Source organism: Falco punctatus (assembly GCF_963210335.1).
Source record: "Falco punctatus genome assembly, chromosome: 1".
Lineage (NCBI taxonomy): Eukaryota > Metazoa > Chordata > Aves > Falconiformes > Falconidae > Falco > Falco punctatus.
The window spans coordinates 14,421,080-14,447,739 of record NC_137580.1 but is presented as its reverse complement, the minus strand read 5'-3'; the positions used below and the strand labels follow the sequence as shown (position 1 = coordinate 14,447,739).

At 42.6% G+C, this 26,660-nt stretch overlaps 1 protein-coding gene across 21 annotated transcripts in view; it reads left to right on the top strand.

Moving 5' to 3' along the window:
* The first annotated feature begins 14,422 nt into the window (after positions 1-14,422).
* The window catches only part of SLC10A7 (solute carrier family 10 member 7), a 155,013-nt gene continuing 142,775 nt past the window's right edge, over positions 14,423-26,660 (top strand). For 15 of the 21 annotated variants that reach the window (XR_013925739.1, XR_013925740.1, XR_013925741.1 and 12 more), the window contains exons 1-3: positions 15,819-16,063; positions 19,636-19,718; positions 24,786-24,922. Coding sequence is in view for 16 of the 21 variants with exons in the window: in XM_080373749.1 (XP_080229875.1) it covers positions 15,964-16,063; positions 19,636-19,718; positions 24,786-24,922 (320 nt within the window). In the remaining 5 variants the exon portion in view is untranslated. Of the gene's footprint in view, positions 14,545-15,818; positions 16,064-19,635; positions 19,719-24,785; positions 24,923-26,660 lie in introns of those variants that run through there. The other 6 variants (XR_013925742.1, XR_013925743.1, XM_080373748.1 and 3 more) reach the window with 2 other exon arrangements.

The following is a 26,660-nucleotide window of genomic DNA, read 5'->3' as shown; positions in this document are numbered from 1 at the left end:
ATGCTAATGGGACTTCAGCGAGGTCAAGACTTCAGAAGCACTTTCTCTATTAATCCAAACAGAATCAAGATTTCACTTTTCACCTTTTTCTACCAAGGCTTTCTGCCCAGCTTTGAAGTCTGGAAGGATAAATCAAATTCAAAGAGTGAACTTCATTTTGCCTGCAGTTCAGATGTTTGGGCTGAGCGATGGTAATCTCAGTGCAGGACCACAGGCCAGTGAGTTTCTCAATTGTGGGCGTGAGGCATTTTCCGCCTCTTCTACTTACATTAGGAATTACATAAAACTGTTTAAATAATGATTACATGGTTTTTTTTAAAATAGCTTTCATGCCTGTGTGCATTTGTATTTTAAGAGGCTAGTTTTTAGCTAGCTTTAAGTTGTATTTGTGCTTGTCAAATAATTTTAAAGGAATATGCTGCGTTATTAAAAAAGTGTTCTCTGTTTGCTTGTTATGTGATGTGAAATGCAATGGGATCTCTGCAGAATATAATACGCAGTGAAATGAGAAGTTTCAGCTGATATGTGGAAGGAGAGAGCATTACCCTGATTCTCCTGGGTTTAGCTCGGCAGCATGTGAGCTCCTGAAAAAAATGAGGAGGCAAAACTGGACCCAGCAGGTGCCGCTGGGCACTGCCCGTGACTCCGGCTATGTGGTGGGTGTACGGCTGCTCCCTCCTGCTCAGGGACTGCTGCCAGTATTTGCCCACCCAAACAACTCCGCAGAACTCACGGATGGTTTGTCACAAACCCAGTGAACTTGGTGGCAATGTCCTAGTTGCAATTCTGCACCAGTCCAGGTGTTCAGTCCTCTGTGAAGCGTTACCCAAGTCAGCCGTTCTGTTTAAATTTTCATTGCCGCTCTTGCTAAGAGTGTACTGCTCTCTCATTTTCACACATCTGCCTCTAAGCTTGCCTTTGCTACTCAAATGCGAAGCTGTGTGCAAGAGACCAATGTTTAGGCACCAGACAAACTACCCAGCTACATACAAAGCCAGCTCCTCCTCCTTAAACAAAACTGGTTCCTCCCACCCTCATCTAAACTGGAAGCAATGCTATAGAAATCCACAGGCTTCAGCAAGGTAAGCAATGGAAAAAGCAGGTCCGTATTTTTTCTACCTTCGGTACCTTCTGGTATCCACTGGATGCTGACACTAATCTGGCTGTTGCGCATCCCACAGTGTCAGACTGAGCGACTTCATAGCCATCTCTGTGGTGGGTTTGATCTTTATTTTCACCATAGCCCATAGGGCAGGTTTTACACTTGACAGAAGTGGAAACCGTACCACTCAGCCATTACTTTTTAATCTGCTAAGCAGGAAAGTGAGCCTTTTAAGTGCCTGGCTTGTGGGAGGTCATCATTAGTCTGTCAAAGTATTTCTTTATTGCTCTCTTCCATAAATGTATTTGATATGGCAATTCCTCGTTATGTTGTTTTGAACAGACAAGACGTACTGTTTATGAAAACAGACTTCTTAAAAGCAAGCTGTTGTGGCGGGTAAAGGAGGAGAGGTTGTTTACAATATTTTAAGCCAAACGGTTCCTTTGGCAGGAGGTTTTCTGTAACAAGTGAGAACAACAAGAATTAGCTCTCCCAGCACTTCGACGAGCAGAGATTTTTGTCTGTAATGAGAAGAATGAGACTTGTTTGACATTAGCTACAAAACAACACAGGAGAGATGAAGAAGGAGGGCAGAAATACATTACTGAAGGTGAGGAGAAACAACTTCACTGCTCTACTGTGAATTCCAAGATTCTTGCTCATTATAATGTATAATTATGGCTGGCATTATTCCAGAGGAGGGGTTGAAAGAAGGTAGGTCTTGCCAACTGTGCTAAATCCTGTTGAGGAACTGACCACAGCAGCATCCTACCTGAGTTCATATCATCCAAACTGTTCCCATTTTATTCTTCTGTACTGGATCCTTTATGCAGAAATGCAAATTCTCTTTGGACTCCTGAGATTTGAAAACTGATTAGAATTTTTGTGTTCCTCCATTAAGGGTAAAAATATGTTATCCCAAGATAGACAGCCCCCCAAATTATACACTGATCTGAGAAAATGGGAATAGCTTGCTTTTGTCATTAAACAAATGACAGTTTTCAGCAACCAGTGCCAATGACGTGGTTGCACCTCTTCTGAATTTTTGTTGTCTCTCTGTTTTGTTTTTTTTTTTTTTAGCAGTTTAGTGAGAAGTTTACTAATGCCAGATTCTATTTACTTGAGGTAGGATATTCATCCATCTATCATTTAAAAGCCAATCTTTGGTTTGCTTTCTAAATCTAGTGTGTAATAGAAAAGTGGAGATATTATGTATGTGGCAATCCTAATTTCCTCTGCAGCTCTCTCACAGAGCAGAGCTTGAACTTAGAGGAGTTCAACTCAGAGGAGAACAAGAGGAGACTGGGCTGAAGTTTGGCTGCCTGAGTGCATCTGGGTAGATATGTGTATGTGCAGCCTCTAGGGCACGGCTTTTGCTTTTAAGAACAGTGATGGATCAGGATACTATAGGAAAAAGTGAATATTTATTGAATTCAAGCTTAGGATGGTTGTTGTTGGCCAGATATTTCCTGCGTAATGAAATTGTAAGGCTCCTGCTTTCCCCCCTGTCCTTCTTTTCCCTTTGAGTGCAATTGCAAGGCTAGGTTGCATCGCTGGAGAACGGCTCCATTCCCACCAGTCAACAGTGCCATCTAAGCAGCAGTGGCTGCACACAGATGCCTCTGGACACTGGTCTCCTGGCTCTGAAATACTTGTCCGTCTGGTGGTGGGGGACGATGATTGCTTTTCTTCTGGTCTGGCTCCCAAAGGCCCTTCATACTTCGCATACCCTAGTTACATTGACATGGTTCTTCCCTTTGCAAGGTCTTCTGACAGCCTCGAAAGTATTCACTTTGTCACTTGCTCTCCCCCGCTGTTGTTGGGTGTTTCATGGCAGCTGTCTTGGCTTCGCTCTCCCCCTCAACCTGTAGCACAACATGTGTATGTGTGCTTTGTTTCCTTGAAAGCTTGGGACAGGAAACTGGTGAAGTGGTCTGGTTGGAGTGGGATAGTAGAGAGGGAGAAGCTAAGGCTCTGTGTAATGGACCAAGTCTTATCTATGCAGCTTTCCTTCTGTGTGGATGCAACTGTGTGCTGCCTATTAATATTTCATTTGTATTGCACATACACGCTGCTGAGAATGGTGCTCATCTAGGCATAAAAAGGCTATTATTAACTGATCTTATACGTACCTGTGAGTTTCCAGAATCTTATTACAAAAGTCATTCTTTTTGTCTGCTTCCACTCAAGTGTTAGAGGCTCCACTTGCTTCTGCTTCTCCACATAAGCCCGCGTTTTTTTTATTATGTTGTGAGAATAGCAGAGAAAACCAAGATATCTAAGGATCTTAAAGGAACTAAATAATTCTTACACAAGAGTTTAGGAAGATTTTTTTTGGAACTATTTATTCCTTTTATTTCCTGATGGCAGTGCTATTTTCTTTACAAGGGCTGGCTAGGGGAAGTAAAAATGTGTGTTAAAGCCAAAGGGGTGTGTATTCCTCTGTACTTTACCTACAGTTTTTGGTTTAGACCCCAATCTGTTACAGAGCCATAAAACAGGGATAATGCGATTGTAATAATAGACACAAATCCGGGTTAGGTCTGCTAAGCAAAAATTGAGAATTACATTGAAGTAAAGATTTATGGAGCTACTCCTAGGTGTGTCAGGCAAGGGGAGAACCATGGATGTTTTAGATAGCACGTGAATATATGCAATAAAAGAAGTTATGAGGTTCTGGTTCTGTATAATCTGCTGAACTTTATTCTTTTTTTTGTGTGTATATGATAAAGAAGTTGTTAAAATCAGCAAGAGGAAAATCAGCAAAGTTTTGTTGCTGTGAGAGAGTTCTTACAATTTCAGGTCTATGGTGTCAATCTGGAAAACAGAGGGCTTTGTTGGTTTTTGTTTCTCTCTTTTTTTTTCTGAACAGTGGTATGAACTATAATTAAACAACACACCCACATATTTACATAGAAAGACAAATGGTCTGTTTATTTCAGCAGCTGTTTAACAAGTCACTAGCAAAATCAATTAAATTAATCCCAGGAAATAAAACTTGAGATAAAGATGATACCTGAAATCATTTTTATTCATGGTTAGAGACCATGCAGATTCTTTTGACAAGTTGAAAAATCTTATGGGTGATGTTGAAAACTTCAATGTACAAGTGCTAATTCAATTTGAGGGCAAAAAACCTGACTTGATAGAATGGTTTCTGTAGAGATATTACTAGAATAGCAAACCCCCAAGCAATACAAAGGCAGCCAGAGTATTGTATGCTCATTACCTGAATTTTCAAACACTTAACAACTGTGAGAAGTATGAATATGCAAAGCTTCCAGACTCTGACCAACATTCCTCTTATTCCTTTCTATTCTGGGGAATGAAAAAGCCAGGGTTTATGTCATTGCATACACGTAACTGTTATTAACTCAATTTAAAGTTGCATATGGTATAAGGTCATAGGTCTCTAACTCAGCGTTTAAGTAAATCAGCCTCCTCACCAGCAGCAGCACCTTAAAATATGTGTGCAAGTGCTTTGTTGAACTGGGGCTTAAAATTTCAGCCCTTGTATCTTCACAGCTGTTACGCAGGGAAGATGAACAGTGGACCTTGCACAGACAGCGCAATATTAAAAAAATATTAAATCACAACTATGGAGATTAAAATAGTAAAATGGGAACGAACTCTGGTCTTTAATGGTGAGGCTCCTAAACAGTCATCCTCATCTCTAGAAGGAAAAAAACATGGAAAAGAGAGCCTTATAATGAATGTCCCATGTGAGGGAATGGTTTGAATAAGAATTTCCTTCCCACGTGGAAGACCCCTTGACCTCCACGAGGATTTCGGGGACTTACTGCCATGTCGGGTCTGAAAGCTCCAAAGGCAGTGTTAATTTGCCTAATTTTAAGTTCTGGAGCAGATCCTGCAAGCTCTTGTTTGCATATATACTCCATTATGCCTGAATATTTTGTGGTGCTGTTTTATGAAGGATAATGTATCAGCCCTGATGTTTTAACTGGAAATGCAAAATACCACAAAGCACGCACCACAGTTACACTAGCATCATTGCCTGACCCTTACCTTTTGCTTTTTCTCACATAAGCAGTACCATTGATTTTAGATAAGACAAAAAAAGCCCCTGAGATATTTGTGCAAGACTTAGGATCTTGTCGTTACTGCTGAATGCTCAAAGCTTTGACATCTAATCTTAAAAAAGACTATAAAAACTACAAGAGTCTGGGGTTTTTTAAAATCTAAAATCATGTTGCTATAAATAAAGGACACCAGTCTCTGCAGGTTTAGGCCAGCAGGGCAGTAGCAAATCTGTTTATGTTAGATTATTTCTTAAATGTAAGAAAAATGTGTTTTAAAAATCAAAAAGCTTAACTGTGTATAACACCGAAGAATGCCACAAAAAAAAAAAAGCAGTTTGTGCCATGAATGCTTTTATCTTTTAAAAGGCATTTTTTTAATTCTGTATAGGCATTAAAGGATGTAGTCTGGGAGGTTTTTTTTCTGAGCTGCCTATAGTCTTTCTCCTCCTTGCTAACTCTTGCTGGTGCTGTTTGCAAGAGCCTTCTCAGCTGCCTGAGTCCTGATGGTGGCAGGTAGGCAAGTATTCTAGGTTATGACAAAAGCATTAAGGCTCCGAGCAAAAGGCTGGCAACATCTGCAGTTGCTCTAGGCTCCTAAACTCCTAGTGCTCTGATCACTTTGATGGGACCTGTTGGAAAACATCTGTCTATCTTCTCTTCAGCCTGAATGCTCCAGTTCCCTTTCTGTGGAAACCAAGTGGCACAGTGGCCAGTCGAGCACCACTGGGTAGTGTTTCAATATGGAGGTAGGTGGTGATGTGCCCTGAGATCTGGGAAGTGCTTCAGGGTCCTTAGCATATGCTGAATTACAGTGGAGAAGTGCAGGGGGAGACACCACTGTAGTCTGGAAACGTGGCTGGCATCTGAAACGAGACTTGCTAAAAGCAGAGCTCCTTGCTTGTTTGTCAGTGTCTCCGCAGGGAATTTCCTCCATGGACCGATTTTTCTACTGAATTTTTTTTATGTCTCCACTACTTAACCTGAAATGTGAAAATCAGTCCAAGTTTCTGCCTAAATATTTTAAAAAGTGAAACACAAAAAAAAAGATGTCCACCTGCTTGCCTACTGCAGACATGTAATAGTCTACGTACTAGTTGACACAAACATTATCTGGGTTTTACTGAGCCCAAGGAATTCTTTATGACAAAAGAAAAAGAAACCTGCTGGTCTTTAAATCACTAAATAATTTGTAAAATAAGCGTCTCATGAAAATGAAGAGATAAGCACAGGGAAGGAATGGTGTCACTTTTGTGTACCCAATGTTCAGAGCACGACTTGGGTCTTAACTACAGAGGGCCCTGCCAATACTGACTGGAATTTAACGTTTTAGCTCCCATGTGGCTTCCTATCTAAGAATTGACAGGTGATTTGTGTAGTAATCAATATGCTGCTGCTTCCTGGAGTTGTACACATTTTCTAATAATCCCAATTTTTGTTTGGCTGTCACTGTTAAAGATGATCAGAAAAGAAGGGGTTTGTGAATATAAATGAAGCATCCTATCGCTCAAGGCTGTGCTCTGTCTAGCTTGTGCAAAATGATGTTATTTGGTGTTAACTCCATAGCTTGCTTTTTTGCAGAAGGCTGGCTCTGTATTTTGGAATGCTGAATAGAAAATTAAAAATGCAGGCCAGTCTTCGGGAACATTTTACTTACTGTTTTAATAAACTTTTGTTTATGCCTAGAGGTGCCATTAAATTACCAGCCAGACATTAATATACAGTACACAAGGGATCTTGTATATAAGCAATGATTATTACTGCGTGACTCAGATGAAGCTTGCTATATACACAGATAGCTGCTGGACGGGAGATGAAAAGTGAATACCTGTCTGCATAAAGAGTGGTGGTACTTAGGCAGTGGATGTGCTATTCAGTCGACTATGTTCAGAAGAAAACTATTTTTTTCAGAACAGAAGCATGACTCAAGGGGACAGTGGTGTGTCATGGTAGAAACACCTTTGCTTTCATAAAATGATGGAAGGCAAGCACATCGTGTGGATGATCCCGGAGCTAAAGTTACTAAGTATCTCCAAGTGAAGCATTATTCTGGCCTCTCTTAAACAAGGAGTCTTTTTGCACCACCAAAGCATCTACTTCAGCTGCTGACTCAGTATGCAGGGATGCTCGAAATGGTTAATTCCAAACGTGGCTTGCTTTCTGTGCTCCTGTGTCTGCAGCGAGACTACCACCCAAGGAAGTGAAGGCTGCAAGAACAAGATGGAGTAAACATGGGCCATGGACCCCACACTGGAAAGTATCTGTCTGAGTAGCAGGGTGGACAGGTAAAATCAGAAGGATGCATTTTGCTGTAGGCCTTGTGCTTGCATGCTTCCACAGACAGGTACAACGTCAAATGTGGGACTGCAGGAGTGTTTTAAGTTCATCTAGAAGGAAGAAATTCAAAATCCCTCCAGCTCCTGAAAAAATGTATGCCAATTAATTCTGAATTGGGATTTTCCTTTACATTTGATCTACTTAAGAATGCACCACAAGGAAAGCTTCCTATGAGGAAAGCTTAGAAATGCTCTCAGGGAAAAGGCACCATCGTAGCTCTCCCACTTCCTAAAGGGATCAGGGTAGAGCTCTGCTTAATGCACATCCTCTAAAGGAAATATAAGGCCCTACCTAATATAGTCTTCTTAGATTCTGCTGCAAAAAAATAACCAGATGATTCCTCCCCATCTGCTCTTCTTGTTTCTAGCTTCCCTGCTGCACTTTCTGACTGACTTGCACCTAAAAAAAAAATGAGTTCTTTCCCTCCTTTACCATAGCACATGGCTCTGGCATTAAAGCCGCTTACATGGAATGAGATGTGGGAGACTGGATGGGACCTCTGAAATGAACAACGAGATGACTTGTGTGGTATAAGCTGGAGAGATGGCAGGCAGCGGACAGTCCTGCTTGGAAATCTTCATGAGACCCGAGTAGGTTGTAGGAATATTTCAAGTTCACAGCAGAATAACTTCCTTTCCTTGGGAATAGGAAGGAGAGGGCAGACTGTCCCAGGGACAGAGCTCTTCACCAATGTCCTGGTAAAGGCGTGGGGCAGATGCTGAGCCTGAGAGAAGGGAGGAGTGAGAGAGTTTAGCAACTGTGTTGGCTGTGCTAAAGAAACAAGTGGTGGCCATGTGTCAGAGGTGCAAAAGCCTTGCCTCCTGGTTAGTGAGGCAGTGGTAAGCGAAATGCATCTGTAAGAAGAACAGTATGGCAGTAGGCTTGGATAGAAGAGGCTTTCCCTTCAGTCTATGTCCTTCATGACGCTGTTTACCTTGGGATGGTATGTACCCCAAAACTTACCTCAGTGTCACTTTAATTCTCAGCTCCCATGCCATCATCCTCTCTTTGTTCAATTAAGCAGTCTGGGCTGGATGCTTCTGGAATAATGACTGCATCCAAAACTTTCATCAGACAGTGCTGACTTCATGATTTGTATCTGATTACTGCCAAAAAAATGAGGCAGTCATGTTTTCCTTATATTTGATGGTTGGAGGGGCTGTATTTGTTTCCATGCTTATATTTTTCATTTATGTTATTATTTGCCAGCAATATGCAATCGTGTCCTCTGGTTTAGTTCAACTTTATTCCCTTGTCCTCATGTGATAGCGTTTTAGGCACAAAGCGTCCCACTTTTTTTAATATTTCATCACTTATTAATGCTGCAGATCGTGGGATGAAGAGTTGTCAGCATCCTCATTTTTTCTGTATTGACAGATATAATAGCTGATTTGTTATTAAATAGCTATTCAAGGTTCTTTTCCTCTCTGGTTATATTTTTTTTTCCTAATTATTTAGCGTATTTCCCAATAGCTTATCTCCCTTTCTGATGCCACTTTTTTTTTTTTTGTGTGTGTGTCTAATTTCGCATTTGAGATATGTTTTCCACTTAACTTTGAAGCTTTGAGGGGCAAGGCAGAAGTGAACCTGGTCAACGCAAGAGATATCAGACCCAGAGATATCAGATATAGACTGATATCAAATATAGACTAATATCAGAGATATCAGTGTGCCCTCATGCCTCTCTAAGAGGGCTTGTGAGGATTTCTGCAGGAGATGAAGCACGAGTTTGTCTCAGTTCAGAGTACTGCCAGTGGGGATCTCCTGACAGCTTTGGCCTGGTGGTCCCCATTCATACTGAATCACCAATGGTATTAATTGCTAGAGCTGGTACTAATGAGGGCTACATTAAAGCGAGGTCCATTATGTGTCTGTGCAGTACAGGTCCTTGATTGTGTGCCTGGGTTTATGCTTGCACAGTACCTGGTCCAAAGAAGCCTTGCAGTCTGATCAAGATCTCCAAATTCTGCTTTGGTATAAGCAATTTAGGAAAAAAGAAATAAAAGAATATACCACTTCCAGCACTCCAAAGGGGCATAGTGCTACACAGATGGGTGGGAACATGCACCTTCCTCTCGGGTCTAACATAGGCAGCACACGGAAGCACTTATGTTCCTGTGGGGGAACTTCCTAGTCCATTATAAATCAAAAGGCCAAATAGGCTGGGATCAAGTAACTTGATTTTTCAAATACTGGGGAATTTACTTCAATGCAGGTAAATGATGGTGGCACTGTTAATATACAACTGTAAGCTCCCCTATTTCCTTGCATTTTCAGAAAGGGTTACTGAGGGAAAGGCAGGCAAAACCTTCCTTTGTAAATCTGTACCCTAGTATGTATAACAAGCTGCTTGGTTTCCAACCTGCAGGGGGAAATCGTGGTGGCTTGTCAGGACTGAATGGTCAGGCTCTAAGTTATGAACATGGTTTGATGTTCAAAATAGTCAACAGAGGCCAATGTGCCAAGCTAAGCACAAAGGATGTGTCTACACTTGCACCTTTCTATTGCACATCACATTGACCCTGAGACTGTAGTCTCTGAAATGACCAAACTGGCCATGGTCAGAGTTCATCATAGGAATGCGCTTGGTTTTTCTCCAGACTGATGGAGAGCTGGGTCCTGGCCTGTGGTGAAGACAGGACATGGCAATGGTGTGCAAAGATCCAAGAGGTATGAAGCAACAGGTGCTGTCATATGATGAAGTCAAACAGACAAGTCTAAGCCTAAAGACAACTTCTCTGGCATTCTTCCTCAGGGAAGCTCCTGAATTTGTTCTCTGTACCTTTAAACTCTTTGCTAACACTAAAATCAAAAGGGACAGACACAAGAGAAATCAGGCTCCACCTCCCATCCAGCTAAGTGAATACAAGGTTTGGAGCATGGGCTGTCCTTCCTCTTGGACAAGCCCTGCTGTTCCTTCTTCTAGAAGGCAAAGCTCAAGCTTCTAAAAGCCAGCTTTCAGCAGCCTTAGGACAACCCCTTTTTCTAGCAGCTGCCTCTTTCTCAAGCCTAAATGTGCTCATGTATTTCTGATTTCTCCAATGGCTGCTCCTTCCAAACTTGACCTTTGTGACAGGTATCACAGCTTGGAGGATTGTTCTTTCTGATTTCTCTGATTTGCATGCTTTTCCCATTATGAGTGGTTAGTTGCTCTGAAAGTGTTGTAAAATGTTTGCATCTGCACACGTGTGTGTACGTGCCCAGGAATAAAGCTGCTGCTTCTCCCCTGTAAAAACACAGCACAGGTTTTTATGCTGAAACGGCTCGTATTTGAGGTGGTTTTGGTATGATTATTGTAATATTAGAAGGTTATTTTTGTAAGCGTAAGGAGAAAAAGATGTAAAAGTATCACCATCTCTGAAGTGTCTTACTTAACAAGTTAAATCCAGTTGTTGTTCACTGTGAAATCATCCAGAGAAGCCATTTCATGTTCTCACTTTCATTTTCCAGGTTTAAGTATGTACAGCTTTTCATGGTTTTACGAAATCTATATATTTTTTCTTATGTTTTTAAATTGCAGTTAAAGCAGCCCATAATTTGTTTCAAGCATAACTTTATTATGGCAATTGCTTTTTGGTTTTCTTTTTTTTTAATGCAACCTTCTGAATGCATTATAGCCTTGCTGTCTACTGGGAAATCATATTTTTGTGAAAAAGTGCAAAACATGAAAATTTCTTGAATCTATACGGTCTCTTGGAGGTCTAGGAGGAGAAGGCAAGAATGAGTGAAGCAGCACTAAGCCAGGTTCTGTTTGCATTAAGAACAAGCAGGTTCTAGGAAAGGGTTCAGCAGCGCCATGTTAGTTGCCTTTTAAATTTTCTTCCTAATACCTAAGATTAGTGCATGAAAATTTCACACTGGGCTCTTAAGTAGAAGAAAAATTGCTTATTTGTTGGATACCTAAATATACAAGGATTCTTTACTACAAGTGGATAAAAAAAAAAGCATTATGCATTTTAAGTCTCTGGGGAAAAACAAATCATACCATTATAGAAATAAAACCAAAGATTCACAAAACCTTTTATCACCTTACAGCTTCTATTTATAAAAGCATGCCTATATGTGTGTTTAAGTCCCATTAAGTGCTGTTCTAAATTGAACTTGTACATAATTCCTACTACTGCATTATGCTCATGGTAGTAAGTCCTGCAGCTGGCAATACCTAAGCGCCCACAGGCATTTAATAATATTCAGCAGCAACAACCAAAAAATCCCTTGCACGTGCCTAAAACAGTGTAAGAACCTAGATCAGGAGAGAGTAAGAGTTGTGAATTCCACTTCCATAATGAAAACCAGCTAATGGGATCAGTATAGCAATTTCAAGCACCTGAGATCTGAAATAGTGCCACTAAGTGCTTGTGAGAAATGTGTTGTAAACTGTCTCCCATATATTTCCACTTTTTCTCCTCAACTTTCCTATTTATAATTAACACCTCTCTTTATCTTGTTCATTCTGAATATCTTTGTTCTTTTCAAGATAAATTATTTACTATCTCTTTCTCTCGTTTAAGCTCCCTTTATCTCGTGATCCCTTCTCCTTTATATTGAAATCTCTCCTGTCTAAATGCATAATCAGATGACGTCTGCCACTACAGAAGTTAAAAATCCCAGTGCATTCCCTAAAATAACTTAAATGTGCAGTTATTAGACAGTAAGGTATAGTTGTACAGGTAAGAGGCTGGGTACACAACAGAAAAAGGCTCCATATGGCACAAAGGGGAGCTAACATCTCGGCATCGGTTGCAAACCACATGAGACCGATTGTTCGTAATGTGAAGCCCAGAAACGTCCAGTCCACTTCTGCATCTTTGCAGACATGAAAACTGGTCGCTGCTCATATTAACGGTCCTGTTGATTTCAACAGATTACCTGTGAGCAATGAAGAGGTGGTGTCACGTAGCTACGCATGTCACGAAGCTTTTGTATTATGCAGAAGGAAGCACAAGGGCCTTGAGAGGCAGGAAAGCATCTGGAAGCCCCGAGGTATGTTTGCCGTTGAACAAAAATGAAAATTTGGTCATATGAAATCAGAGAGAAGCTAAATTCTCGTTCCTGTACTGTGTCTAAGCCCCAGCTAAATATATCCCAAAATGCTTTTGTATGATGTAATGGAGCATACATGTACACATGTGCCAGACCATTTTGGGATCTGGTCAAGTCCCAGTGGTTAATGAGGAAAGTGAAATGTTGCAGGATAGTTGTGGATGACAGACACTGAATTGCCCCTCTCCGATACTGATCAAATGCCTCAATATGGATGACAAATTGCCTTGTAACAACAGTGATGCTGTCTTGCAGACTTGAGGGGCTTAAGAGTCCTGCTAATTATACAGTACACTTGTAGTGCTTTTCTCCTTCCTGTTCCGAGCTGGTGGGGCAGGGCTTAGAGAGTGCTGTCTTATTTAAAAGCAGGAACAATTTAATCTATTTCTCATGTATGAGACCTATATGTTTATCATGCTAATTGAAGAATAGCTTTTAAACAAAACCAGTTAAAAAATCTTTGTAAAAGTCTTTCAATACACAGCTTAGAATATCTGCATATGATCTTAAAAATTACAGAAGAGACATAAATCTGTATATTTTGTAAATCAGTTGGCAAAATAAGTTTATTATAAACTTCAGATCTCTTTGGAAAAATCTTCCAAGCAAAGCATCCACTCAAAGCAATGGAGTCTTATAATGTCTTTAGTGAGTACAAACAAAAGTTAATTTTTTTCTGTGATACCTGATAACCACTGGCCAGCCATTAGGTTTTTTTTTAGTGTTTCTTAACTGTTATAATATGCAGTGAGATATCTCATCCTTGTCTAGAGAATGAGAGACAGGCCTGGGACATCACACAAGGAGCGACCTTTGGATGGGAAAATGAGAGCAACCTTCCAGGGCCTAGGGCCGAACCTGAGGTTTCTAACTTTTGCCAGTTAGATCTGCTGTAAGCAAACATCTGAAACTTGTTGGCAAAATGAACCTAGAGTTAACTTGGGCAGTGGGCAAGATCAGGAATCCCCAGTTGGCATCCACCTGCAAAGAGTGAGGGGCAGGATAAGTAATGTGCAAAAACAATGATGCAAAAGCAGGGAGAGACTGCCGCCTTCACTGCAGGATTGAATTTTATTACAGACTGAGTGCCCTCCACACCTGCCCTTACTTTGCATCTGTCTACAGCTTCTGCAGCAATTGCCACCTTCGTTCACTATGAAATCTGGCTGCTTCTGAATACTTAACTTTTGGACTCATTAGATTGTCATTTTGCTTTGCCTCGGTAACAATGCTTTCCTGAATTGTGCTGAAACTGTGCTTTCTCGTCCTGCTGGTGCAGACTGAGGCCTCTGCATTGTGCAATGAACCAGCTGGACAGAACCACCAGGCAGAAGGTGCCAAGCTTCCTGCCCCATCTCTGTTAGGACCGCCAGGGCTGTGCACATGTTCACAACAAAATGACCTGGGAAACACTGGACATCTGCCTGGTCTCCTGCTGTGTTCAGATCAGAGGGCCTGTGATCTTGCTAGCGTGTTTTCAGAGCCACGTAAGAAAAGATCTAGGAGTGGTGCAGATAAAAAACATCACAGAACTATGGCCCCCTCACATGTGAATGTGTATCCACACAAAGACTTAATGTAATTTATATGATAAACATTAACTTTACATCTTTAGCTCATCCATCTTGTCCTTCTTGTGTAGTAATCAAATCCTCCAAGTGATCAAATTCTACGCTCATTCCAATCACAGTTTGCTCTAGAAGAACAGCCGTTACGTGTTTATTTTCTCCCCAAACAGTCAGCCTGTAGCAGTTCACAGGCAAAACACTGTGAGGTTTTGCAATTTGGCACTCATATCTGAGAAAAGAGCAAGGACCACCATGTACTGCAGCAAAGCAGCAAAATGTATAATCATCTTACACTGCACACTTTGGATCCCTTATGGGTGGGAGAAGGCACATTCCCTCCCTATTAAAAAAAAAAAAAAATCAGCTATGACGTATATGTGTTTACACAAGTGAACCTGACAGGACATACAGCAATATACACTTCCTGAAGTTGCCGAGAGCGCAGCAGAGCTCTGAGGTACAAACATTTATTTACGTGGTAGCAGAGAGCAGAAAAGTGCGTGGCAGGGCTATTCTTTGAAGCCTGAATAGACCCACAAAGACCGCGAAGTACAAACTTACCGAACCGTTCAGAAGTCACACGGCAGAACCGCTGTGTGGGGAACCCGCCAGCCCCTGCCAGCCGTGGCGGTGCCGGTGTGAGCAGCAGCGGTGGCGGCAGGTCTCGTACTTTGCCATGTCCCTGTCGGTGTGATCCAGAGCGCGGGGCCGCGGCCGGGCGGGGGCTGGGCTGACGCACCCCCCGGGAAGCGGCGGGAAGGGGGGAACGGCGACGGGACGCGCAGCCCGAGCACCAGCGCGGGGGGTTTTACCACACTCTGCTTTAATGGAAGTGTATTGAACACTGAAGTAAACCCACCGACCTTCGCACGGGGAATCGTCTCCAGCTTGGAAGCCAGCCCGTTCGGCAGGCGCACCGCAGGTGATGTCGGCAGGTCGCGACAGGCGATTCTTCTCCCGCGGGCAGGGCAGACGCCTGTGGGTCCGCTCGGGCCAGACAGGCAGGCGCCGTCCTGCGGCAACCAAGCGGCACAGGGGCGAGCTCCGGGGCGACGGGGAACAACCTGCCGCCTCGGCGGGGGGCGGGGCGGGGCGAGGCGGCCGGCCGTGTGCGAGGCCGGTTCGTGTGTGACACGGCCGGTACGTGTGTGACACGGCCGGTTCGTGCGTGACACGGCCAGCGCCGCCCGCCTTCGCAATACGGGCTGCAGGATTGCGGCCGGCGCTATTCTCACTGCCGGCAGCCGCGGCCCGCCCCCACGGGAGGATCCCGCTCCCCTTCCCGGGCGGGAGGGGGCGGCGGGGGGGGTGCCCGTACGGCCCGGGAGCGGCCCCGTCTCCCGCCCCCTGCCTCAGCCCGCTCCACGCGCCCAACGGCCAGCCCGCGCCCGCCCTCCCGCGCGTCAAACGCTGGGCGTCTCGCAGGCGTTGTAATGTACCAAAACAGCGCGCACAGCCGCGCTGCCCCGCCGCGTCCGCTCAGACCCCGCGCCCGCCGGGGCCGCGCCGCCCGCCGGGACCGGCTCTGGGGCCGCGCTGCCCGGCCCGCCTGGCGCTGGCGCCACCGTGCCGTCTCCCCGCTCTGCTCCGCCGGCGGCGGCGGCCCGGCGCCACCGCCTCGGAGCGGGGAACGCAGCGCGGAGCAGGGGCGGCCGAAGCCGGCGTGGGGTCGGCGCTGCGGGCAGTCGGGCGGGCGGCGGCGGTGGCTGCGTGTCTATTCGGAGGTGCGTGGTAGCAATGGCGGCGGTGGGTGAGACTTTTCCTGTCAGCGGATCCGGCTGGTCCTGCCGGCGGGCGGTGGGGCTGCACCCCGCCCCGCCGCTGCGCCGTGGTGCGCCGGGCCGGGCCGGGCCGGCGGGTAGCGCCGCGCCGCGCCATGGGGCTGCTGGAGCGCCTGCGGAAGGAGTGGTTCATCGTCGGGATCGTGCTGGTCATCGCGGTGGCGCGGCTAGAGCCCGCCGTCGGCGTCAAAGGGGGTGAGTGTGGCCGCTGCCCCGCCGGGGCTGGCTTGCCTCGGTAGTTCGGCGGTGTGGCGAGCGCCGGGCAGGGGCCTCGGAGCCGAAGCCCGGGCCCCCCTGGGGGGGCTGGCGGGACTTTGTCAACTCCCCGGCGGCCGGCGCTGCCCCCGCCGCGTTTGGGTCGTGCGGGCCGGGGCTGGGCCCCGGTACCGGCGGGGAGCGGGCGGCCGCGCAGCCGGGCTGTGGAGGCAGTCCGCGGGTCCGCGGGCGGAGGGTGCCGGTCGCCCTGCTGCCGGGGGCGCCGAGGCATGGTGGGGCCCAGAAACTTTGAAGCGAGTTGCCCGGGGGGCGGCGGGGCTGGCGGGCACAGGGGGGTGGGCCGGGCCCCCTGTGCGCCCCTCGCCCTCCCGCCGCGCTCGCCGGTCACTTCCTCAGGTAGCCGAGGAGTAGTTCGAGGTGTGCTCCCGTGTGTAGCTTTGCTGGGCGCTGTGCCGGCTGCTGGGATAACAGCCTGCTCTTTTTTTTTCTTGATTAGTAGTAATGAGAAGTGGATAGCGGCTTACTTTGAACGTGCTCCTCCTAAACTAAAAACTTCAAAAACTCCTAAGATGGGCCTGAAGCCCTTGAACTTCAGGGTGCGGATGTCTGCCATCTGTGAGCTTCCCGAGAGGCGTAGCTTAATCTATATTACAGTGTATATTGTGTTAAAATCCCAGGTGCTGTATCTCAGCCAGATAATTTTTTTCACTTTATAGCAACATATTTGCATTTTAAAGATTTTTCTTTTAATTATTCCCTCATGAAAGATGAGGGAAAAGAGTGATTGTATGCAAAATGGTGTCAAATGTTAACCGTAAACAAATTGGAAGAAAGATCTGTCCTTTTCTAAGCAGTGAGGTCTTGTTTGCTTTTCGTAAGGAGAGCTGATGAAGTAACCGGTGTTATTTTAAAATAAACAGTGTATTTTTTAAGTATAAATGTAGGCAGCATCTTCTGATTAGTTTCTATTGTAACTTCAGTTCCAAATCTTCACAATTTTCAAAAATAAATTACATTTTATATGTACTTTTTTCTAACTGATTTAAAAGATTTAAGAAAAGGGATGTAGAACACTTGAACAAAATTCCTTCAGCAATTCCATGTTATGGGAGGGGAGGAAGAATCTAGCTGTGTTTCTATATGCATAGATTTTTAAAATTTTTTTCTTTCTTAACAGAGCTGAAGTTTGAGGATAGATAGCTTCTCAGCCAACCCCACCCCCCTGCCCTCCTTAGGTTCTGGGAAAAAAGAAAGTGATTAAAAAAAATACAGCTCTGAACACTTGCTGTGGCCACTAAGGCTCTGGTACTTCATGGAGTTCAGGGTAGGCAAGTGCCTGCTGTGTGAGGATCTCTTCTAACGTCTGTGTGCTGTTTTGCATAGGTGAATAGGATCCACTTGGAGCTTCTTCCAGGATCCATGCTGTTGTCCCTTTCTTGTTTGATTGTCATGCTAACTGTTAGCAGCAGTGTGGGAGATCCTTTTAACTAGAATAGGAGATAATTTTTTCCTCAGCTTACTTCCTGCATGGAAGCACTATGATGGAGTAGTTCGTTTAGTTATCCTATTGCAAAGAGATGTCAGGCTTTGACATGGTATTGTTCCCGGGTCAGCTTGCTTGAAAAAACTTGCAAGCATTGATTGAAACGTGTGAGCACATGTTCCCCAAAGTGGTATCCCTCATCTACTCATTTTAAAACCAGAAAAAAAAAGAGGTGTGAGGGAGTGGGAAATATTAACATATGGGAAATCTTTAGTTTGTAATCTTCTAGCTGACAAAACCATATATTGTAATTTGCAGGGCCTTACTGAATGGTGTGGATGGTCCAGTGTCCATACCAGTGGAACATTGTGGCACAAATAACAAAGATTTGTGCTGTTGCCACCTTCGGGGCATAAGCCAAGCCCTTTTGGTGTGTTTTCCTATTTGATGAATGAGCCTATTTATTTCCTTTGTGAAAAGAGCTTTCCTGACCAGTTTTTTGCAGGAGAGATGAAGGGGATCTGTTCTGACCAGAGTTCCCTGTGTTCCATGAACGTGGTTGCTCTAGTAGTGGAGGTTTCTCCTGTGTAAAGGAGTTCAGGTAGCCCAGTGAAAAAACCTAAAATACACACACAGAGTCCTGGAGGAACCCTTATCTTAGCCAGACTAACTAACCCACTACCAGTCTGCCCAGTGTGTATATGCATGTACGTGTATACTCTAATTTTCTAAAACATTAGAAAAATGTTATATATATAAAAGTATAGTTTTCTGTGTAACTGCATATATAACTTTTCTGTTGTTTCCCTCCTCCCTCCAGCTGTTCAGCTAATGTGCCATAATTTTGCAATGAGCCATGTGCTTTGTTGCAACTTTAACTCTTGCATTTCCTGGCTTACTTTTACCTTATGCTTCATATGAATGGTTTATTTTTTGTGTTTAACACAGAGTTTTAGTGTCTCATAAAGAGAGCCCTCTCTGAGAGTAGGGTTTGGGTTTAAATGACTAGAGATGCAAATTTGATTAGACTCAGTGTATGATCAAATCCCTCTAATTTAAGGATCATTGACCTTGTTCCAGTGTGACCATCAATGTATCATTCATCCAAGAGAGCAGAAAGGATCTTCTCTTCTGGAATGTTGAGTAAAGGCTTGCTTGTTTGCTGCTGCAGTTTTGCTCATGAAACTTGCTATCGCTTGCAGAGTTAGCATATTACTTTGGTCCTAAGTAGACTGCTAATATTTTCTTTATAATATAATAACTGGTTGAATGCTTGTGAAAAAATGAGTATATACATTTTGCGCTTAGTGGCCTCCAAAGGCAAAGTGTATTAAGAGAATTCATCATTTTTATAGGAGTGTAAAAAGTATTTTATTTTAATCTCCCTGGAAAAAAGTATATAAATATATACAAATGTAAGTCTTTAATATAGTGGAACCCTTAGAGGTGCAGGCATCTGCCCTTGCTGGTCTTACTGCAGCAGTGTGTCTGAAATGCCTTGCTGTAGGGCAGGAATGAACCATTTTGCCACAGCCCTGTTTTGGAGGAATAATGCAGAATTGTATTACCCCGAGGCAATCATTGCAAGGTACCATTTGGTTTCCTCTGTACAGGCAGCCAGACAGGTGTGTGTGTTATGGTGGAAGAAGAGAGAGGTAGATACGTGAATGATATCAATGGCCCTGTGGAGGGAGCAGCTGATATTTTTATTTAAGTGTATAGTTTGAGTTTGCTGATGTTACAGGGGTACTCTGATGATAGAACTGTGAAAAATTACCCGTTTTCAAATTTCCAGAATTTACCTGTTAGTTCCCAGTGGCCTGTAATCACGGAAGCCAAATGTATATGACATCATGCCGCACTCTCCACTCAATGGTTTGCTTTTATTTAAAAATGAATAGTGTGCTTTCTGTAACTTAATTGAAACCCTATTCTTCTTATTAGAGACTTTAATGATTAGTTTTGCTCCAGGTATTTTTCTAAGTATTCTCATTTACTTTGATGTAATATATGCATATCATTATCTCTGACTGTAGTTAATTTTGTTCTCTACGTCTATATTTTTTAGGACCGTTGAAACCAGAAATTACCATAACTTACATTGCTGTTTCAGCTATATTCTTTAACAGTGGACTCTCCTTAAAAACTGAGGTACTGTAATTTCTCATTGCTTCATTCTTGTTTTCCTTTAAAAAGTTTTGTGTTGCTTTTGATTTGAATGTAACTGCAATATTTAATTACTATGCTGCTGTTGTTGGGAGAACAGCTAACGAGAAGATAAAACTTAGACATTTATGGAATAACCCCTCCTTGATTTCAGATGATTCTTCACAAAGTAATGGACATAATGAGAAGGAGAGTGGGAATAAATTTCACCCATCCATAGAGGCTGGGTTGCTTGACTTTTCAGGGCTTTGATTAAGTGGAAGTGCTGAGCACAGTTTTGAGCTGGATGCTACATGCTGCACGTGTCCCAAACCCAAAAGAGTGAGACCCAGGACCACATCAGCACCTGCCTTCTGCCACCCCTTCTGCGCCATGACTTCCCTGCTGCTCAGTTGAGATACGGGCCAGAAAACTGTCTGAATCCTAGGGCAGAACTTTGTAGGGAACTAGGCAGAGAGGGGCTATGTGGAGTCTCCATGACTGTAGGACACAAAGAGGTGTGAGCTCTTTGTGCCTCTTCATCTCACCTGCTGGTGTGCTCTCTTAAGTGAAACTGTTCAGGCTAGTCACTACAGGACTGATGCAAGCAAAGATCTGGTGGCTTTAAGTTACCACATTGGGTAGGCACAGGACAGACAGCATCCAGTGTCAACACAAAGGGGTTCCTCTGCAGAGACAGGGCCAATATACAGGTACAAAGTCTTGGCAATCTTTTTCTATAGGGTTTAGTTGTAGATGAGTGGACTTGAAGTGCCTGTGCTCTGCTGCATGTCGGAGACACTGATACTTGTTTCAAATTTTGTCATACATTTTTCAAAGAGGAGTAATCTGGGAGTAAGAAGAGATGAAGAGGAGAACCTCTTAGTGATGTGTAAAGGAGATATGGAGAAAGGAAATGATGGCTACGTGCCGAGAAGAGAAGGAGCAGCCAGAGTTGACTTCAAACACTGCATGCCTCTGCTAGTCTAGTTTCTTGATTCCTTTTACACTGTTGGCTGTGCTAACAAGTGATGTCATTCATATGTTGCATGCTACTAATGTGTAAAAGAATCATCATGATATTGTCCAGTTATCTTCTGGGCAAAGTAGGATTTGGGTGAACAGCAGTTGTTCAACATAAAAAATTTCTATGCCTGTATCATCGTTATAGTGATAAAACTTCAAATGGAGGTGATATTCGAATTGATGACAGTCCTTTCCTCCTGTGTCTGATGGCATTTCTGGCACCAGGGCCTCTAGTTCTGCCAGGATACGGTGTAAATGAAGTGATGTAACTTTAGTCAATTCTATAGCAGCTATTTAGACCCTTGTGGTCTTATACGGAAGCAGGAAAAACCATGTTATCTGTTTGACTGGGACAGTAATTAATCCTAATGGAAATAGGCTGCAGAGAGGCACTTTGTTCCACAGAGGACCTGAAACACAAAGCCCGAGTAGTGCTAATGGAGTTGAGTTTTCTGTTTTCAGGGTTAGGAATCTTTGCATGTGTTGTGGCTGGAGCCAAAACACAGCACTGTACTAGCTACTAAGAAGAAAATTAACTCCATCCCAGCCGAAACCAGGACAGCATGCAGAGGATAAAACCTTGAAGCTTTGTATTTGTAAAGCAGCTGTGAGTGAGGGTGAAATCCATAGCATTATCAAAGTCTTGATTAGATTCTCAGTGCTAGTGTACCTCTAACTTTTCCCAGTTAAGGTGACATGACTGACGGGTTCCTGGGCAGTATGTCATGTCCTACTTTAAACTTAACTTCTTTTCATCTTTGGTTCTAAAAGCAATATATTGATGTAAATGAAGCTTTTATAGGTGGTGTAAGGTAGCGTGTCAAGGTAGCTCATCTCAAATTATTTTGGAAGCATCAAGTTAGCTGGATGTACAGCACCAGTCCTTTATGTTCCATCAAGAAGTGAAGCCTTTTCTGAATTTCTGCTGTGGTGTTAGAAGATGAAGAGGAATTAAAACACTTCACTCATTGTACCTTGTGCTAATATTTTCAAAAATGTACATTAAAAACAATCCTTAAATGTGTTAGGAGGCCAGGTCATGATTTTATTAAAATGCTTTGGGGCATGTTTTAATTGTTTAAGGCACAACTGAAAGTTTGTATTATTAGTCAGTTAATATATCTTTTTATTGGATTGCAATGTAAATAATTCCTGCTTTTGTCTTTATTAGTTCTTGACCTGTGTGTCAGCTGTTCTACCTTGGTTAATATATTAATTAGATAGAAACTTGTGTTTGGTATGCTTTGTGAAATGATGTTGTGTGAAAAAAATGTGTGTTAATGGAGGCCTTCTGATAAATCTGACAAAATAAAACATAGCTGATGCTTTTTTAAGGTTACACTTCTGGTTTTATTTGCTGTGAAAGCGCATGCTGAAAAGAATTTGCTAACATGCATTCAGAAAGCATTTTACAAAATAATTGGCAGCGTTCAGGGAGAGCCTGCCTGTGCATGGCCTTGTTATGTTTTCAAATCTAGAGGTGACTGAGGTCCTGTTACATTTGTAGAAATAGTCTGTGTCCAGGAATTACAAGAACATTTGATTCCACCTTAATATAATGCTCTTTCAGTTTTCAGTGAGTAGTTAGCTTGCTCTTTTAAAGCAAATACTTCCTGTAGGGCCCCAGAAATTAAGTTACGTACTTGAGTTATCCATTTCAATGAGGAATTTGGCAAGCCACTGAAAACAGTGTTTGTTCTGTGTGGGTATTTGCCCAGAGGAGTCCAGCTATGTCCATCTGAGTGTGGCTGGATGGCAACAGGGACCCACACTGACCAGCAAGAAGCTAGGATAAGCTCCCTAAGGGGTCTGAAATACTGGGAAAGACAAGGTAACCTGTTCCACCTGGTGTGCAGGAAGAGTTGTAACTAGCAGCTTCCAGTAACTTCTGAGACTTCTGCTTTTTTTGAGAGCTACAGTGACATGTATTTTGGGACAAGCCCTTGCAGATCGCTTAAAAAGGTGAAGGCTGTTTGCCTCTGTGTTTGTTCTGTGACGATATGGTCTAAGGAATTCTAAAAGGCAATTGCTAGAGACATTTTAAAGGCAGTAATTTAGATCTGCAAAGACCGGCTCCACCAATACAGCATTCCTTCATGCACTAGGTTGGCTGTGTTGTAATCACCTTCCTTGTTCCCTGGAAGCTCTAACCAGTCTTTCCGAAATTTTTGTCTTGAATTTTCCTTTTGAAAGTATCACACAGGTTTTTTTCAAACCATCTGTTTTTAAGGTGTTTTCCAATTGTAAAAATATGAAACTAAAAGGGCACTTCTGTATCTGTGATGTGATGCCTTCGTAGATTGGTCCAGTAGGAAGTCTGGGGCTGGAGGTGACTTCGCAGGAAAGGAGTCAGAATTAGCAGCTTTGCTCAAAGAAGTCACTTGCTTTGGTTTTTCTCAATTGTATTATTTACTTTTAAAATGTACGCTTTTATGTAGGTGCCTTTTCTTCCTGCATTGGATGTATTTCTACTACTAATTGTTTTTTATTTTTGCCTCTTTTTTTGAGATCAGATGAGATAGTTCTATGGTGAAGCTATTCATAGTGCCATAGGTACTGTGACAGGTTATATGTGAAGAAGGCCCATTTTCCTCATGCGGAATGATACTAGCCTGCTTAGGAGCTTGCTTGATTTTTTTTAAAAAAGTTGTTTCATTTGGTTAACCAAGCCCTGAATGTAATGATGCTTTCTTGGTAAAACTGGATCAAAATCTATTTTTCAAATCCACATTTTGTATAACTTTAAGAATAGGTTATGAACGGATGTGTATTTTTTTTGTGGAAGGTTTTTTTCCCCCTAACCCAAACTTGGGAGATACTTCATTTGTGTTAAAAAAAATTAACAGGGACACGGTGCTGAACTGCTAGTACTTCCAGATGTATAATTACATCAGTGTGGATTTGGATGGTTGAAAATGGGGTATTTGATTGTGTTTCATAAAAGTTCGCCTGTTTTGAATCTGAGGGAGCATGGTATTTGAAGACTGGCTGTTGCATTACTGTAGAAATGAACTTTTTTGTATTTTTTTTTAATGCGTCCTGGGGTGTCAGATAGCTGGAGAATCCTAGCATATTAGACATTGAATAAAAGTGCCATCAGCTTTTTTTTTACTGTTGCATTGTTTACTTGAAAAGAGTGCCAGTTATTTTGAGAGAGGGAAAGGAATTTTTGCTCTCAATCTGAGAGTTGAAATGAGCTGAAATGTACAAGGCTTTTTTCTTCTACTCAAAAACTGTGTAGAAGGTCCTTGGAGTGCCTGAAAAGAGGGAAATAGGGAGAAACAGAGCGAACTGAAGAGTTTATTGAGTAAGGATACTTGATCATCTCTCTGTAGTGCTCTTACACTGTTTAAAATTAAATTATTTTTTTTTTCCTCAGTCTCTCATGTTTTGCACTTTATTTCTCTGACTTTTATGGCTTAGCTGTTGTTAGTTTGTTATGGTCTTGGTATTCTTTCATTGCTGTTCTTCATCAGCTTAATTTTTTTCTATAAATTTCCTATCTGTTAATACAATAAATAATCAAAATGTGCTATAGATTACTTCACTTTTTATGTTTGTTAGTCTTCCCTTAAAAAAACCTCACCACAAATGAAGACTGTTTGTAATGTAAACATCCCATTTTCATGGTATAAATGGGAATCACAGTTTGTGGCTCTCTTTAGACTAAAGAAACCTGCAATCACATGGACACTGCAAGTTTCCCTTCCTCTTGATATCAGCAGTCAATAAACAGGCCGTCAGCATAGTTAACACAGGTTTTGAAGCAGTGACAAAGTGCTCAGGCTGCCTGCTGAAAAGCTACCCTTACAAGAGCTACACTATTACTGAAGTGGTGGACAATGCTTTTGGAAAAATGCCCAGAAGCAGACAGAGCTTTTATGCTCTCTAGATGTACTTCATTAGAAGAGGAGATCTAAAATCTAAAAGGTGTCTTTTTGACATGCACTCTTTGTATTATAAAGATGATCCTAGCTTTAAAATCACAAACTGATCTTACTTCAGCTGTTATGATTGCAACTTCCTCTCTTCTTTTTTCTTTTGCAGGAGCTGACAAGTGCTTTGATGCATGTGAAACTACACCTTTTTGTCCAGATTTTTACCCTTGTGTTCTTCCCAACAGCAATATGGCTCTTTCTTCAGCTATTATCAATCACACCTATAAATGAATGGCTTTTAAAAGGGTATGTTTAAGCATAATGAGTGAACTATAATTGTAGCTGTCATCTTAAAGGGCTGCTTATCCTGCTGTGGGTGCTTTAAGACTTGTATTACGAACAGATTTTGCTGGTTGTTTTTGTGCTTCAGCACTTTGCTGTTTAAAACACTGTATGTGCACAAGATTATCCTTTCAGGAGCCTGGTCTTGTTTTTAGAAAGTCTGGTCAGTTAGTTTCACATTTAGGAAGCTTGCAACAGGTTAGCTTTCTTTCACAAAACCCAGTTGAAGTGATGTGCTGGGTCTCAAGGACTATGAGGAGGAAAGAAAAGGAATGCTGAAGGAAAAACATAACTTGGTGGATAAAGACTGTATATGCCACGTACTGGTGTTCCATTCTGTTTTTAAACAGTCTGTATGGGGCACCTCTTGCCTGTGTCCAGACTGGGGTTCAGTATCTGCTCCTAGCTAAATTATATGGGGGGTGGGGTGGGGGGCAGGAAAGTAAAGGTTTTGTAGGAGGACAACTTTGAGATGAGCAGAAGCTAAGTTACCATGAAAACAGTATGTTTTCAGTCTTTGGTGTATTCTGTCAAAGTACTGTGTGCTTCCAAAGCTGCATTGATGGTGTGGTAGTGATAGATGTTATGAAAAATCCAAAAAATGAAAAGCTTTTTTCAAAATCAAAGTTCATTACCTAGCACCATGCAGCTATACTGGAGTGTTTGAGTGCAAAAATCAATTCTTTTAGAAAACTACTTAAAGAATCCCCCATTGTTTCTTAACTGCTTGGTGAAACACTGCTTGGGGAGAGTTCCGGTCTTAAAATTTTAACGATAAAGCTGTTCATGTTTATGTTTTTACAAGGCCTAAACTTAAAAGAGCATTTTGTTTTGTTTGTAAGAGACTTCTCCAGGTGTGAAGTGGTCCAAATGATACTGAGAACCTGAAAATTGAGACATCATTTAAAAGTTAGCACTGTTTTGCTGAACAGCATTAGTACATTGAGGAAATAACAAGGTCCATCTGCATACACTGCATACAGTGTCTGTATGCACTTGGCTATTCGCAGTAAAGGTTACTCTTTAAAGTAAAACCACTGTGAAGGTTTTCTCAGCTAGGACAGAGACACGACTTTCCACATTAGCCAAAATTCCTTCCTAAATCTGTAGGAGTCTCAGTTTATGAAGTGCAACGTGCAAGATATTTTTGTTTCTTGCAGCACTTCCCATCCCTTATTTCCTATGACTTATGCCACTTTGGTTCTTAGTATTAAAGTGATGTGATCTGTTACATGCACAAACATATGTGTATGTATATACATACACACCTGTGAAACTGCATGTAAAACTACATATGTATATATTTTTTTTAAAAAAGCTCATGTGTGTATCTCTGTAAACGTGGAGCCTAAACCAGCCTTATTTTTCATGAAGGTGTGTCTGTGTATTACCAGTTTTAAGAGTCTGTTTTTTTGTTGTTTTTTTTTTTTGAAATTGTGCTTTCTTGATAAATACTGCTATTCAGGATATGTTCAGGGCAGCAGGCGTGTGGCTCTGAAGGCATCCATTGCAAAGGGAGCCTGCTGGGAGCTGTACCTTCAGTGCTGTGTAGGTGAGAAGATACTGAACTCTGTCCTAATTGTAGGATAACACATTTTAAAGCAGGTACTCGCATATCCCTATGTGGGTATGTGAAAGAACAGCAAGGAGCCGACATGAGGAACTGTCTGTGCCTTGGCTGCTCTGTGTAACCAGAAGTTCA